Below are 17,682 nucleotides of genomic sequence, written 5' to 3'. Positions count from 1 at the left end.
GCCTGTTGTTGTTTTATTTGATGAAAACACCCAAACACAACCATATGTGTGTGAGCACGTGCAGTATGAATGGGAGAAACAGTCACGTGTCAGGAGCGTGGTGCTGTTTGTTTAGGACGATTGTTTTAGTGTGTGTGTTTAGTTAAGACGACACACGGCCTCTGATCAACAACGCCAAGTCTTTCAAACAGTTTTCAAATGAAATAGTTTATTACACTTGTTTTTTCTGACACTGGTCTTTTCTATTGCCTCCATATTGTGCATAGCTGTGGGTTAATGAGTCTGTATTGGTGGTAGCTTTATCTGTTAGACTGATAACAGATGACAGACTCAGCAGTGTGGCAGAGATTAAACTGTTGAAAACAGCAGCCAAGGTCAACCAGAGCTACTAAGGTGCCTTTTTTTTTTTTTTGTCTTTTCTTCCCTGACTCAAGAACTCATGATACACTGAACAAAAATGCAGAAGGATGCAGCGCAGCATAGTTCGGCTGCATGCAAGGCATTTCAGTTTTCGTTACATCGTAGACACTTTGTCTGTCTTTTCCTTCTTTGAATTGTTCACAGATTCATGCAAGAATTCCTACAGTAAAGTTGACTCCCTCAATGCAAAAGCTGATCATCTTCACAGTACATATCTTTCAATACTCTACTTAGCATAGAGCTGCAGCATTATTCAGTAATGAGTAATCACCACCACCATCCAGGTCAAGGTGTGTACCCAGGGTCGCTCATTTACCCCCCGACGTTACAATCTTGGCTGGAAAATTTATCAAGTATGTTTGTGTGTTTATTTATTCAGTCAGAGGCCGCGAGCAATCAGCTCTATGAGCTCCGTCTGCAGCTGAGTTAAATTACATCAGAAAACACAGTTGTATGCCCCACCAGGATTTCTCACAAATTTCTCATCAATTCCAATCACCACTTTATCATCTCTTTTCTCCCACACACACACACACACACACACACATATACATCTACCGTCACTCTGTCACAGTGACTCAGTAGTTACTCCCTGAAGTGCTGTTGAGAAAATCCATTCATGTGTTTCTAAGAGAGGGTAACGTTAGCAGAACCAATGTCAGTCAGCGGTCTTGACAGCTGGCTGACCACAGAAACTCATTAAGAACTTGACTGTGTGCACATGTACGTACACACACACACACACATGCAGCTCACCAATAAGTAATCATGGCTTAGATCTCTCCTTCCATAGAAATACAATGCAGAACTATGGTGTGTTAACAGCTGAGAGTTGAGCAATCACCAGTACAGTCAGGACTGTATTATGCTTTAAGCTTAATACACTTAAGCACATCATCAGAAACTGCAACGTGACAAAGAGATGCTCTAAACACCCGTTTAGTTTCTGAAGCTTTTAACCTCAGCAGGTGATGGCATGTCTTACCACATCAGTGTCGCTCTACAAGTAATAAAACAAAAGGCTATAATTCCTGCTGTGACTTGCTCCAACAGCACAGGTCTAGTGGATCACATCACTACTGGGCTGACCTGATGTAGTTTAAGCCCAAAGCAGCAGTGAGTAAAGGGTGTCTTCAAACTGGACTCTTGTTTTTGTTTTTATCTCATCCGTTTCCAGCAGCAACACCACCAAAACAAGGCAATAGCTTTCCAACAGTACTGCAGTCAGTCTGCCAGCTCTCTTCCACACATTATCAACTTTCGCTTTCACAGAAATGGTAAGAAATTCTTCATTAAACGATGTCCAAAGCTAAATTAATGTCAATGTTATGCTAATTTAAGAAGTAATAAGGTGTAAGTACCATTAGTTCTCTGTGAGAGTGAACAGTGTATGTGCTACAGAGTACTGCAGTATCAGTTTGGTGGCTAAAGTCAGGTAAGCCCAAACAAGGAAGCTTTTGTCTGCAGCTGACAGAAAAGACAGACCGTCTACTGTGAAAATCCCCATCACTCACTATCTTTAATCACAAGCACAGACGCACACACAGTCTATAGATACTAAAAGAAAGAATGCAGCAGAGGAGGATTTTTGCCTCTCTGTCTCTCACACAGACACATGGTTTCATTCTGTCATTAAACTATACACACAAAAACTCACATTTTGGCTATGAAAGGCTCTATTGAGAAAAACACTTCCAGAAACCCAGATCCACTAAGCTGCACACATAAAATATCATCGCTCGTCTGTCTTGTTTGTAAAAAACTTTGAAATTGCTGGTGTGTGTCTGCCCCAAACACTGAACCAGTCAGGTATCAAGGTATCAAAAAACTGTTTCCTATCTATTTATTTGTATTTATTCATGTAATAGTTGTTGTGTTGCGGACACTGTTCACCACCATCTACACTAAATAACACCTTCTTTCACTGGGGCAAGCCAGTAATGAATGAAAGTAAAATAATACAAAGAAGCAGAAAAAGAAAAAAGTCTTTTTTTTTTTTTTTTTTTTGCACTTTGGCCTAGACTTCAAATGACAAAACTGTAAAATGGAGATTTGTTTGTCAGGTGCATGCAAACATAAGATGCAGAGATGAACACACACTCATGCAGACACACACATACAGTCCCTATGGTCCCTGATCACAGGAAACTTCACAGATAAAAGAAGCTTTAATAGAGTCTTTAAAGCGGTGCGAGTATGAGACTATACAATAATATGAGCGGGTCGTGTAAGGGCCTGTCACATGCTACTTGGTCCCTTGGGTCTGACTTCACCTTATCTCTAAAAACTATTTTGCTCTAAGTACAGAGTGGTTTCATTTGAACAGAGCTTGGTATGCAGTGTCTATCCCTTCATCAAACCACACACATCCTGTTTAGATACCACATTATCTCATTAAACATACTCTAACTGGACTAGCTGGTGTAGTAGATGCACAGTCGGGTGGTTGATGGAATCTGTCCCCGCAGGCTGCAGCTCTTCAACAACCATCCACATGGTCTTTTGTCAACAAATCAGTCGCATAGAAAGTAAGCCGCTTCATAAACCATGACATCCATAATGACAAAGTCAACTCTTCAAACTCCACAGTCCTCCTCAGCTTGGTAAAGACAGAGGACAGGAAAAATCTCTTGTTCTGTTTAGGAGGAGCCCTTGTGAATACTTTGTGACTACCTGCTAGAAAACACTCCTCTCTATGGGAACTTGGAGACATTACTGGAAAGGAGAAACAGCTCTTGACTGGAACTGAAAGATGTTACAGATAGAATAATTTCCAATCCTGTGTCTTTGTACAAATAAACAAATTATGACTGCTTACTTTTTTACCACCACTGGAGGGAAATGGCAATGAAAATAAGTAACCAAGGAAAAGCTGATGTACCACATAACATGCTGTACATCAGGACGATTACTTTAAGCCTTCATGAGGCGATTCATGATTTTGTCTATGTTTTGCAGCTGTATTCAACACAAAGCAAGTTAAGAATATAGAAACAGAATCAAAAGTATATTTACGAGAAATTAAAACTCAAATTAAGTCCAGTTGTTGGGACAATTGAACCACTCCTCTTACTATTAAATGAGAAGTATCAATTTCTTGGACCTAATTTAAACAGAGCTGCAGATGAGACTGAACACTCATAAAGCAATGAAGCAAAGACTTAGCTGATGCTGTCTGTGTCCATTATCTCAGAGACTGTGTGTGTGTGTGTGTGTGTGTGTGTGTGTGTGTGTGTGTGTGTTCAGAGTAGATTCCTGCCCATCTTCAGGTTTAATGGGTAATGGACCCATGTAGGATCACTTTACACCCAGCAGTCAATTACTCAGTCATTGGGTGATTGAGTGAGGAAGTGCCTGTGTGTGGAAAAAAAATGCAATATCATCAACAACAACAACAACAAACAGCGTTGATGATAACTCCTTCCTCATATCGAAAGACACTGAATGCAACACCAAGTTCTCAAAGTCCTGTCATGGCACAGTTCATATATATCCATTGATGCGTGGTGGAACCTTACAGAGACCAGTCTAACCAGCTCAGCATCCGGGTACAAGAATGATCTATTTTTATAATACATGTTGTACAGCAGGCCAGGTTACTGAGGGAATACAGATACTGGAAGCAGGGACACATTTCGCCCTGACACACACAAACACACACACACACACACACACACACACACACACACACACACACACACACACACACACACACACACACACACACAGATAAGTGGTTGCTTTCCCACACTCTAACATTGTCGCTCATAGTTACTGCATCACTGCTTCGTAATTTTGTTTAAAATAATCAGATCTTATAAAATACAGATTTCATAGAAGATGAAACCAACAACCAATGAAGTGCTCAAAAGTCCTTGGGTCAAGATCAGCTTGGATTAATTCTGGTAGAATGGTCAAACAGGTCCAGACAAACCAGTCAAAACTATTTAGATGCATCACTGAAACCAGTGTGACCAGATCAGCTACATGCCAGTCCTGACTCCTGCCTGTGCAGTCATTCTAATGTGAGGCCAAAGTCCAGCGTCTGTCCACACAGAGAGCTTAGTTAACCTTTAGCTAAACATAGTTGAATGCTAACCTGCACATACACATGCTCTCAGCCTCAATGTGGTTTTTAGCCAACAACCAACCCAAAAAACCGCCACCGTAAACAGGCCTCATGCCAGAGTGCTGGTTAACACAAGAAAACCACTTCAAAAATCCAGCTTACTTCAGCGCATTGATTGGTTGGCAGTATGTACAGCTAATAGTGGATATGAGCATGGAGTAATGTGAGCCTTCTTCACTGAGCCACTTTGTCAGTTTCATAACATAAGATCTTTAAATACCTGCAGCACCAATCATTCATTCTTCAGTCACTGGACTGTTCCGCCAATGTCGATTGCTTCTTTAAGTTCTCCCAAACATTCAAGCAAACAGCAAGGACTGAATCCTGTCATGTCAATTTCAGGCATGTGGCCTCAGTATAAACTTTACAATGAAGGTTTTGCACAGACTACAGAGGCAACACAAACCACATTTATTGGGCAGCAGATTTCCATGCATACCTTCAGACATGATGTCCAGTAACTAACAGGAGAGAGTAAACAGAAAGTAGATCCTGACAGATAAATATAAAGTGTTGTGTGCTGCCCTTAATCGTACATCTGGAAAACATTGTTGATTTTTCTTCTTAGCATTAATTAAACTACTATGGACCTGACTCACATGAACCTTGAAGTTCACAATTGAAACCCTCTTGTGTTTCACTTAATGTTACCTTTAAGTCTTCTTTTCTTTACCTCAAAAGGATCTTTTGTTATTGTCAAATCAGACATAAATGGTGTAAAACCTGTGGAATTCCTGCACATGCATCCATTAAAGAGAAGACCAGTGTCCATGGGAAGAAACATCATTTAGCCAATTTGTGTGAACCTGTCCTGGCTCTGTTAAAGAACCATACTTTATAAAATAGTGTTTTTCACCTTTCCAGTCTGTCGTCATGTGACCAGGTTTCTGCTGACAAACCGGTTCATGAACCAGCAGAAAGCACTGAACAAAACTCAACAGGGTGATTGGGAAATATAGACAATACTATAATGACTCCGGTAAAGACTCTGTCATAACCTGGGCCACGCTTAAAACCCACACATGCATGAACACATACATGCTCTGTGCAGCAGCTGACTCAATTACAGGAAAAAGAGATTGCTCAATTTAGCACTCTGCACAGGGACACAGAAACTGTCCTCTTCTCTATGCGTCTCTCATACTGTCTCCCCCTGTCCCCCTGTCTGTGTGACAACTGACTTCCTGTTTCACATTTCATTTCCAATTCAAATCAGCTGCCATGGGCGCTATAATAACTTTTTCAAAAAGGAAAAGTGACAACAATGATAATTTCTCTCTTGTCTGCACAAACACACACACCTCTTCTCAGCATGATTATATGGTGACTGCTACCAGCTATTAGGAACCTGCTCTCTACTTCATTCCACACACACACACACACGCGCACACACACACACACACACACACACACTCAAGAAACTTACTACTTGTAAAGCAAGACAAACACACACACTCGCTCACACATTATGTACATCCACATCTCGTCCCACCTGTGCCGTTGTAGCAGCAGCAGCAGCAGCGGGCGAGGAGCCATCCACAGCACTGCCGGCCTCGCTTCATCCTCACTCACTCACAGACATCCTAAACTCAGACACACCCCTCTCTCTGGCTGTGTGACTCGATCACTAACCGGCCGACCAACTTGTTAACCAGACTGACTGGAAGAGTGTGTGTGCACCGAGAGTTTCACGTTCACACTGCTTGGGGGGGGGGACAGAGAGCGAATGAAGTACTGTAGGAGGAGGAGATGGAGGAGGAGCCTACATGTGCGCGCACACACACACATACACACACACACACACACACAAAATCTCCCTTTTGTTCTTTCTTTCTTAGGCACAGTTGTTGAGTTTCTCTCTCTGCCTCTAGTTCTCTCCACACTCCAATTCTCTGAAACAGAAGTCAGTGTTAATTATTGTGGAGAGATACTTTCCCACTGTTGGGACCAGGGACTCAGGTTCCATCAGTGTGTGTGTGTGTGTGTGTGTGTGTGTGTGTAAAAGAAGAAGGTGACGCAGGGAATGTGTCTGTTAAACCCTTTTCAGAAATTGACTTTGTAACAATGCCAAATTCATCTGTGTGTTTAGGTAATGGTGTTTTGGCATTCAAACACAGGTTCCTGTTACATAAATGGCCAATAATGGGTCTATTTAAATGTGACAGCACCATCACTGACTGAGCTGCATCGCTGAGCTGCAAGCAATGACACTGCTAGAGGTTGGACAATAACATAGGCACGTTTTGAACCTATTTACATTTGTAAATCCATTGTAAAAGCTGCAGTGGCAATATCAACAATGTCTAACATAACTACCTGCATGTGATAGTTATCACCTTGAGGTTTGTAGTGACTTCTAGCTAACTGATTTAACTGTTTTTAGTTTTAGGCAGGTCTGATAATTCTACCTGTCCAACACCAAACAACAGGCAAAGTCAGAGACCAGCTGGTGAAGATGAGATAAGATTTCTCCATCCAGATTCTGGTCACAAGCTTTCTTCTCTAACCTCTAAGTCACTAAACCCTGAGCACATTTTCTCAACACTGTGATTAATTATTATACAGAACCCCTGAGCCCCCAAACATTACTGTAAATGACGTGAGGCTGTGATTCATTTAGTTCCCAGTCAGTCACATGCTGAATGTAAAGGGGATAATATTGCCAGCGCCATAAAAAATTATTTCTGTACAGTAACAAGCATAAGATTAATTTCCTCTACAATTTAAACTGCTTGACTTTTGGCATAACAGCTTTGTCAATTTCTTAAGAAGTGATAAATATTTAATACCCGTCTCTTTATATTCATTCACTCATTCTAAAAAATATATACATTTTACTTTGATTCCACTCTTTTTCCAAGTCCAATTTGTTTTTCTTTACCTCATGTTTTTTCAATATTACATCTCTGCCAGACCTCGCCACACTAAAAAACAAACACACACAGTACTTAATTAGACCCCTGTTCAGCATTTGAAGGAGCAATATATTGTAAATACTCCCCCCCGTGTACACGAGCACTTTGAGCACTGCAGCAGCAGGTATGACAACACACATGCACTTAGCCTAGATAAAGTGCTTCCAGCAGCTCTGTTTTCCTGCAGTGTCCCATTTTATACACAGTGATGTTCTACAGCAAGAAGCATGGGAAATAACACTTCAGTAACTGCAACAAGGACTGCAAACTACTACAGCCGTCAATCAGTCAATGCAAGAACCAAGACAATCTGCAATATAAGTATCAGCTATCAACTATATGATTACAACAGTGAGAGGCATGGAATGAACTACAGCTCTTTTTCCTGTACTGCTTTAGTGATTTACCACTCCATCATGCTTTTTTCAGTCTTTAAGAGAAAACCAGGAGTCCGACTATACTGAGCAGTCACAAGACCCAGGCCAGCCTGCCCCCCATCTCCCCCACTCGCACAAAACATGGGGAGGAGGCTGAATCTTTAAAGTCCACCACAGAAATGTATATCCAGTCCACATAATTAGTAATGAGTCATTCATTAATGAGCAGAGGACTGAGATTTCCTTTACCTAGCCTAACCCTAAGCCTGTGAATTGTGACCTGAGCCACAGCTGCTATCTGATATTGGTTCATAGTTCAACAGGAACATGAAGCAAAATGAGCTGGACAGATCCTTCGAGTATCTACGTCTAAAGAATGTAGCTAAGGTTGTTAGTAACAAAAATAGCTTGATGTGAATGTGTTTACAGCATTTATTGCTCCATATATATTCCTTCCATTATCCCTTTCACATGACACTGGACACTAATACTAATAAATAACACTAATAAATATCAGGATCAGGTCAGTATTTCCCAAATACCCTAAACATGTTTTGTATCTGTCATTTCCATGTGTGGCATTCACAGTTACTTAATTTGCATCTTAGGACAAAAACACAAAACATTCTTTTCATCAGCAAGAGCAGGAAAACGAGCATGGCTGTGGCAGGCAAATCAGCTGATCACATGCTGTGTGTGTGTGTGTGTGTGTGTGTGTGTGTGAGACTACAGTGCAGAGGAATCTTCCACAGAGAAACCTCTCTGATGATTATGAAAACTTAAATGAGTCACAGGAAGGCCAGTTATACTGAGAAAGCTAATTGTGTATGTGTGTGTGGGTGTGTTTGGGTGTGTGTGGGGGGAGGGAGTGAAGCTTATGGTCAGTGTGTTCAAAGTTTGGTAGGAAAGAGAGCTCTGATAAGATGGGGGGACGCGTGGAAATAGCTGCGTCGTTGCTTCCATCTGTAAGACAATAGGATAAAATGACAACAGAACAACTCCCACAATGCAGTGTGATGAAATCAGCTCATTCTTATGTATCCTCATAATAAGAAGCCTCAGCACAGTCTTTCCTGTTTTCGTCTTAGCCTGTGAGGTTCATTAGCAGACATTAGCAGCCCAGTCTTTCTCACAGCCAAGCGGTGCTCACTGTCAGGGTTCAAATGTCACCTGGAGTTTTTAAGCAGCTCTACAGCGCCTCCTTAGGACGGAACAGGAACACAACATTGTGTGTGAGAGAGAGACGTCAGAAACTCAGACACTAATCATTTTGTCGTTGCTGAGAGCTGCAAAGGTGAACTTCTTCATCTTTAGCTTGTAACACACTGCAATGTGTAGAAAGCAGCATACATGATACACACACCATGATGTTATACATTTACCCACATTCACCCACAGTAAAAACAGTAATTTAAGACATAGTTGGTGCTAAAAACTCAAAACAATATTTTAACTAAAACCATAGTCAATGTTTTTCCCAGTGGTTTAATGGAGGAAACATCCTCTTTACATGCTCCAGAAGCCTGTTACTATAGACAGATATGTTTAAATATCATCTACTTTATATCTTATCCTTAATAAATAATGCATGAAAACATGATGATCATTTATCATCATTTGGATAAAGCAGGATGAGTTTCACATAGATTATAATGTACAGAGCTCACCACTAGAGGTCAGTACAGCTCAGTTTACTTCTAATGACTTTATGATTTACGTTGTCTTATAGAGAAAATGAATCTGTAAATCACACAGGCCCAGGCTTTTATTTTAGTCATAACTGTGTGTTATGTGTCAAATTGTGTTGACTTCAAGAAAGCGTGCACGTGTGCATATCATTCATAATATGGTTATTCACAGCAGAGTCGCTTATGTTTCTGAAAGCAATGCAAATAAATTCTCATGGTAAATGATAAATAATAATGATAAATTCAATTTCACATCTGTACATAGTTTTACTCTCTTTAAATTAACTACATTTACTTGAATTTCACCATGAATAAGATGCTGATCCAGGGTCAGAATAGAAAGGAAAAATACTCATCAGAACTATTTCAGTTTTTCAATTTTGGCATGATCTTCTTTACTTTTTGTATTTTATGACTTTGTGAATCTTTTAATAGACTAAGCAGCAGAACAGTGATCAAAGATCATCAGGACTTCAGGTTTGTTCTTCCTACCTTTCCCCGAGCTGAAGAAACAGTCCATCTCCACACTGGAGCGTGAGTGGGACACACATAGAGCTGAGCTGGGAACCAGTCCCTCCTGAGGGGGGCTGCGGTCGGTGGTTCGGACTAGACACCAGCCAGGTCGCTCACTCGGCCGCTCCAGAAGCTCAACTGTCTGACCTGGACAGAAGTACAGCAGCTCATTTTAGCGTCTGTTTTCCAGATAGAAATGTTACACGTTATAGTATCAAAGAGGAATATCAACACACAAATTCAAACATTCACCTAAATCTAACAGGTGTAAGTTTAAAGCAAAGCACATAAAGATGTTTCTCTGACCTGTGCTGACAGACATCTCTGTGCTGCATCCTGCTGTGAAGTCCTGAAGGACGACGGTCAACTCACATCCACCAGAGAGCTGGAAAATTTACATCAGACATTTTATTAGACTTTGCAAATCTCAAAACAAATTAAAACAAAAAAATTAAAACTTTTTTTGCTTTAAATGACATTGTGTGTGTGTGTGTGTGTGTGTGTGTGTGAGTCAAAATACACAAAAACAACTTTGCTAATACCTGAGATTTACAATTTAACTTCAAAGAATCTGCTGCAAATTCGTCTGATGACGAAGAGAAACTCAGGACTGACATTGGTGTTTACACAATAATAAACTGATATTTCCATAAAGAGAAATTATTACAAAATTATTAAAAATTAAATTTTTAGATTGAAAAGGGACAAAAACCTAAAAGCTTTTTTTTGTTGTTCAAATTAAACCTTTAAGGTTTACGATTAAATGTTCTGCTGGTTGATAAAACTGGAAGAGATGGCAGCACGGGGACATGTTTAATCTTATAACAAGAAGAAGAGCTGAACTGAATGTGAACAAAAGCTCTAACAGCAAACACAAAATCGACAGCTCTCTCCGCTGTCAACACGACGTACAAATTCAGCATAAACCTGAACAGAAACAAAAGCCTGGTGATGAGCTTCCTGTCTTGAACCAGCCTGGACACGTGTGTGATGTAGAAACAAAATGTCTGCTGTGGAACGCACCAACCCATCACCCGAATCTGTCCTGCTATTTTGTTACTGCTGATTCTGTAGAGCTGGGATTTTTCTGACAGCAGTCACAACAGCAACACAGTCAACCTGAGCTGAGCCCTTGTTATCTTCAGACAGATTAATCTGGACACTTGCACCCACTCTTTGCTTACCTGTAAATTCTCTGAGGCAGATTATGACAAAATAATTAGTATTATCAGATGTAAATATGAACAGAGTTGATAGAACTAACCAAACTAGACAATACAGATTGAAACTAAAAGTAGAAGATAATTTGTTGCAAAATAGCACAAAAATGGGTTTGAGGAAGTAAATAAAGTCATTTCCTTCCCTAACTTTCCTGTGTCTGCTGTTTCTGCTCTACTTCCACTTTCCACTGTCTTGGAAAATGTCAGGGAGAGTGTGTGTGCGTAAGCAGGCGCCCTGTCAGGATAAAAAGCTCCTAGCAACAAGGATCTCTGTTTCTATAAAGGTACAGGTGACTTTATACCAAACAGATGGCCAGGCACATACACAGCGTCACAAGGCCCCGCAGCCCCACACAGGTGTTTTTACTTATTCTGGCTGGTTAGACTTCTGCTCAAGTTGAAGGTGAATCCATGCTGCAAATAACAATATGTAAACAGTCTATGCACACAAATAGGTTTTACACGCTTCATTTTGTGATGTAGACATGCTACCTGAAACGTCACAGCATGGTTGGAAAAACCCGCTTAAACGCACGCAAAATATAAGGCAGTGAGTGTCGACAGGAAGTACGGATAGGAAACAGTAGCAGGTAGTACAGATTCACTGGTATTACTGAATGTTTTCACAGCTTTAAGTGTTGGCTTTAAGTACAGTGCCTGTCTGTCCAGTTTTCAGCTGAGTAAGACAAAATAAGGAAATGTAAACAACGAAAAGGCTTTTAATTGCCAGCTTATGCAATTTTATTAGCACTAAGTATTTTTAACTATAGTAAACATGAACTGCAGGTCTTATATAATCTTAATTATTAGTTTTAAACATTTCCACAAGCAGAGAGAAAAACACATCATTGTCCCCATAACCATTCAGTCTGGCAGAACCTCAACAAACCTCTCAGTACCATCCTAATCTGATGGTTTGTGTGTGTGTGTGTGTGTGTTTTAAAGGGTGTGTCTTGTGCTCCATTGCTTTTTGTCATATGACCCATTTCCGTGCACTGAAAACACATGCACACACTAGCACCAGCTTGTGATGGTCATATGTTAGAGCAGAGGAAGGCAACGTTAAGCAGAACAAACACCTCCTTCAAAAGTAGAACGAATGGAACCTGTTGAGATCAGGAACATCCATGTCATTCATTGGATGAGGACACTAAAGATTGTCTTTTCTTTGAAATGGGTGGATCTGCTTGAATGAACTGTGTGCACAGTAGTTCAGTGTGCGTACAGTTTAAGTTCATAAATATTGAGCTGTCACTGTGGATGCTTCAGAAAGCCTTTCTAATCTAATTTCACTTCTTATAAAAGCTTTGGTAGAAACTATTTACTCTCTTTACAAAAAGACATTTACAAAGAGAATCAGGGGAAAGAACAAAGATGGCAAATCTGTTCTCTTTGATATTTATCACTTCAAAACACAAAAGACTTTCACTAACACACTGCGGTCCATATCGGCTCACGTAGGTGCAATTTTTGATGACTATATTTTTGTGTAGCAGTCAGTTTTTTGTTCCTGCCACGTTAATCGTCCCCAGATTTATCCTGTGACCCTGTGGAAGGAAATCATTTGACCAAACTACCAATCAGTGACTAAAGTATTTTAACTAGCTGCACCTGGACAAATTACAACAGGTAAATGCTCTTTATACGCGGACGCTTTAATATTACCAGATTAATAATGTAATATATAAAAGTCATGGGGGACCACGGCTTTTGACATTTTAAAAGTTTTAAATGACGCCACTGAGTGATGCCATGTGTAAAACTAAAACAGTTGTGGCTAATGGGGTTTTCAGTATTTAGCAGAGACAATGATCTTTCCCTACACTAAACAGAGTGCTATAAGTTGTTCAGACGAGACCATAAAAGTGTTAATCAATAAAACAAGTGAGGTATGCACCCTGTTTAAAAAAAAAGATTCCAAGAGACATAAGAAACAAAAAAAGTGAAAACATGTTTTGTCATCTACGCTGGAGACAATGCACCTGTTTCTAACGCTGAAGCAGGACAAAACAAAGGCACAACAGTGTTGCTGCATGTTATGTGGATGATTAATAAATATAATCCATGCTTCATCAGATGTCCTGATTTACCTGTAGCAAATCTTAAAAGTTAATTTAGCTGCATAACTTCATTTTATCTTAAGACTGACAACAGCTCGAGATACTGCTGAGCTTCTTTCACAGCTAAAAGCAGAAGAGCTTCCAGCCTCTGAGCCATCGAAAAGTGAAGTGTTACGGTTTCCATCTTTTCCAGAGTCTGTGAACTGGAAACATCACATTGGTTTACATGTTATGAATTATCATGAGGTCTGCAGAGTGGAAATACATCTGCATTACATAAAGGTGTTTTTGTGTGAGTGTATGTTACATAAAGCATACAAATGTATTGATTTCAGGCAGAAAAACATACCTCTGAAATGCAGCCCACAGTGACAGTCAGTGTGCCACTGTAGAATTACTCTGCAGAGCAGTCACAGCATTACTTTACCTCCACATGTTTGCACAGACAGCACAGACTCCCTACAGTGTATGCACAACAACAGTGCAAGCTTGGCTGTACACAGCAAGAAGCTCATTATGTGGCAGCTTCAGCAGTGTTACCTGTTGATTACATAATATGTGCTGCTGCAGTGAGTGTGTGTTAGAATCACTAAGAATTACAAAGAGGTGTTCGGTGTTTCAGAACAACACCACAGAAACTAGTGGAACCAGTCCAGCATCACACTGACAATACAGAAGAAAAAGTGTGAAGGTGAGTTCTAATACATTATGTCTGAGGCACTGTCAACATCCCAAACCACAGTGACTCATGCAAAACACAGACATCTCAATCAGAGAAATGATGTGTGGTCTGTGTGTAATATAAGGTGTCCAGCTCTGAGTCAGGGCAAAATATCAAAAAGACCTGCAGGATAATCAACTTCTTCATATTCAGTATATTGGATAGGAAGGGAAGATTATATGATGGTGCTACTCTGTGTTAGCTTGATCTGTGAAGAGGGTAAATATTAGTTTTAATATTATGATAAGGTGGTGTTATGTGATGGATTTCTGCTTTGATGCCTGCCCACTGAAAGCCACACATTTATAACTGCAGCACATTCAGTTTATGCAGTAAACAAGCCCTCAATTCTTCTCAGAAAACTTTTAAATGATGTTCTAACAGGCAGGTCAAACAAATCAATTTAATCTGCAGTATCATTTTTGGCCACTAAGGGGCAGTGCAAACAAGCTGTGAGCACAACACTGACATATAGTCCTCTGACCTTATAAGTTGGTATTGTAAACTTGTAAGTAAACAGTTTTTCTTTCTCGTGTTGTTTAAAGCCCTTGGACTCGCCTTTGTGTATGAAAATGCATTACACAAGTAAACTTGCCTTGTCTATTTACACATCCAGCAGACACACAGCAACTCATTCATTTGGAATCAGGTTTCTTCTTATTTGTTTTAGCTCTGTTTTTGGTCTCCACCATCTCCTGAGGGAAATATCTGCCTCTTTAGCTTCTAAATGTTCCACTATGTTCTAGCAGCTCAGCCTGTCTGCCCATAGGCACTGAGCAGCTGGTGTACAGTGGCATTTTAGAGCTTTTCACTGCTACATCTCAAAGTTGTAGGCTTGACAGCTAAACAATGACCTGAAACTCTATTGGTCTAAGTAAAGATAAGAGGGAACACAGATTCTACTGATAACTAAGTCCATAACTATGAGTAACGTGATATATCAACATTGTCATATAGTTCTATGATGCAATGTTGGTATAAACATGGACGCCTGCTTTAACGTAGCATGAAGTGCATTAACAAGATTAAAAAAAAGCAACAAAAATATTGGCATGGTGAAGTAACAGGCTGATAATCCTGTCAGCAGTGTCCAGATTAAACTTTCTAAGGTTCATATTTGATGGTTAATGCACAAACTACATGTGTTATTGTCAGTGAACAGTCATGTGGATGGACTAAGGTGCATTCAATCAACAAAACAACAGCAGCCACATTAATAGGAGACTTTTCTTCCTCAACAACTGCAGTTATAAAGTCACATAATACAGTGAGTCCATGTCTGTGACCAGTTTTTGCTCTAAAACCTCAGTCAAACTGACTTAGACTGAGCCGACCAAGTCTCATGTTTCACTTATCCCACCTCATGATGGCAGCTGGGCTGTTTCCCGTTTCTGCATGTTCACCTGACATACACACACCCTGTTTAACCATTAATCTCTACCCATTTTGCTCTCACACACACACACACACCTACAGTCCAGCTTCAAACCATGCTAAGTGAAAGTCAACAGCACGCATGATTTGGATTAGCATCTGAATCAGTGACCAACACTGACACTGACACTTTTTCTCAAATTTCAAACTTAAAAACACAAACTTTAAATTTTGTGTGTGTGTGTGTCTCTTTCTAAGCATCTTCATTCAAGCAGCATTATCTTCACATGAAGGCTCAGCTTTACACATTATAATTCCACATTAAAGATGCTTGAGAAAAAACGCTTGATTTCACATTACCTGTCGTTTCTCTCAGCAGCTGCATTCGTGCAACCATTGAGTCCAAAGAGAGATGTCAGTGCAGAGCAGATAAAAATAGTTTGTAAGGAGTGACATGTCTGTGTATGCTTAAATACTGTATGTTAACACAGTCCAACAGGAATAGGCCTATTAATAATATACAATAGAATAATATTTTCTATGCTACGATACAAAATTAGAAGTGGCTACCTCCATAAAACCAGTTTGTTGTGACCAGGTATCTTAAACACCTCCAATCATAAGAGACAATGTTTCTACCAGCATCATAAATGATGTTGGTGGAAAAAGACAGCAGTAGCATGATCACAGAGCAGCAATGCTTGTGTAAAAATCAAACTTTAGCACTTTGGTTGAGTAAATTAACACAGTTTAGATGATCGAACGTTGAGTTCACTCCATTTTTACTGCAGCAAAATTCACCAAAGTGCGTTTGAGCTAGACATGACAGTGACAGGCTAATAGCACAGCAGCATATATGTGAACACAGTTAGTCGAGCGAAGGAACCAGTGCTCAACGTGAAGTGCTAACTAGTATAACTGCAGCTGCCAGTAGAGTGAGCAAGCAGCTAGTGTGGAGTGTGTAGTCCAGCAGTTTGTACTCACTCTGCTACTCTCTTTGAACAGCTTAAAGCTCATCCACTTTGGCATGTCGACCTCTTCTCTTCTGTCTCCCTCGCTCTCTGTCGCTCTGTTTTTGACAACTCCCTCATTTGTGTGTCTGCCACACACACAAACACGCCCTCACACTCTCTCTCCCTTTCTCCCTCTTTCTCTGAACAAACAACCATAGCTTTGTGTGAGATGGGAACAGTATTCTGCATGGTGCGTGTGGGTCAGTGTGTTCACATTTCTCCCACCCCCTGGAAGCTATTGGGGCACTAAAACACTTTCAACTGCCACAACTCCTTGCATATGTGTGTGTGTGTGTGTGTGTGTGTGTGTGTGTGTGTGTGTGTGTGTGAGAGAGAGAGAGAGAGGGATAGAGACACACACACGTACAAAAGTCATATGACCAGCAGATGGGTACTGTACAGCTTCAGTCTGAACACTGAATGCATTTGATTCATGAGAACACACACGTGTGAACAATTGCTAGTTAGTGTAGCAGTGTAGTAGCTGTGTGCTGGAAAACAGACAATAAATCCAAGTACATCGTCTCAAAATGACAAAATCCTCTGAGAAACTTACAAAAAAAAAAAAACACAGAAACACATGAGTTACTCATCAGATGTAATAAGTAAGTTACTCATGACCTACACAATGTTATATAATCACTACTTATATTGTTTTTAAAGGGTCGGTTCACCAAAATAACCAGAAACAAAATAAAGTGTGTACACCGGTGGTAATGCAGTTTTATTGAGCATGGCCCATAGAGAAACACAAATTTAACCAAGTGAAGGCAGAGGCTCAGAAAAAGGATCTGTACTGTGACCTGTGGGGCTGTGGTGGAGCCATGAGGTCCGCCAAGTTGTCAACCACTGGAATGACGCTTTAAAAAACACAGACCACAGGCTGAACCACAGCTGACTCACTGCCCCAAAAAAACGTCACAGAAAAGACATATTCCACACACTGTCAGAGCACTGACACACTTAACAAGATGTTACAGATCTGAGATGAAGCTCAGGATGTCAGCAGAACATCCCTGAACTGATATGTCCTGAATCAGATCACGCATGGTCCTGTTCTGGCACAGTGTCCTGGAGTATTTGGACAGTGACAAAGTCCTAAGTCACAGTGGTTTGTCACAGTGCTATAAAATGACCAAAATAACTTTTCTAGAAATGTTTTACCACCTTCATTGTCTGGTTCAGTGAAGTAAACTCTAACTGACTGACTGAGGGTTGGGAAAGGCTCTTTTCATTCAAAGATAAAAGAAAG

The 17,682-nt window shown here is 40.3% G+C and overlaps 1 protein-coding gene across 4 annotated transcripts in view; it reads right to left on the bottom strand.

Moving 5' to 3' along the window:
• The window catches only part of kalrna (kalirin RhoGEF kinase a), a 100,159-nt gene that overhangs the window by 19,759 nt on the left and 62,718 nt on the right, over positions 1–17,682 (bottom strand). For 2 of the 4 annotated variants that reach the window (XM_026295190.1, XM_026295187.1), the window contains exons 39-40: positions 10,349–10,427; positions 10,022–10,189 (exon numbers count right to left, since the gene is read on the bottom strand). In XM_026295190.1, coding sequence (XP_026150975.1) covers positions 10,022–10,189; positions 10,349–10,427 — 247 coding nt within the window. Of the gene's footprint in view, positions 1–6,041; positions 6,237–10,021; positions 10,190–10,348; positions 10,428–16,401; positions 16,514–17,682 lie in introns of those variants that run through there. The other 2 variants (XM_026295188.1, XM_026295189.1) reach the window with 2 other exon arrangements.

Source organism: Mastacembelus armatus, chromosome 21 (assembly GCF_900324485.2).
Source record: "Mastacembelus armatus chromosome 21, fMasArm1.2, whole genome shotgun sequence".
NCBI lineage: Eukaryota > Metazoa > Chordata > Actinopteri > Synbranchiformes > Mastacembelidae > Mastacembelus > Mastacembelus armatus.
This window is presented reverse-complemented; position numbering and strand designations above follow the sequence as displayed.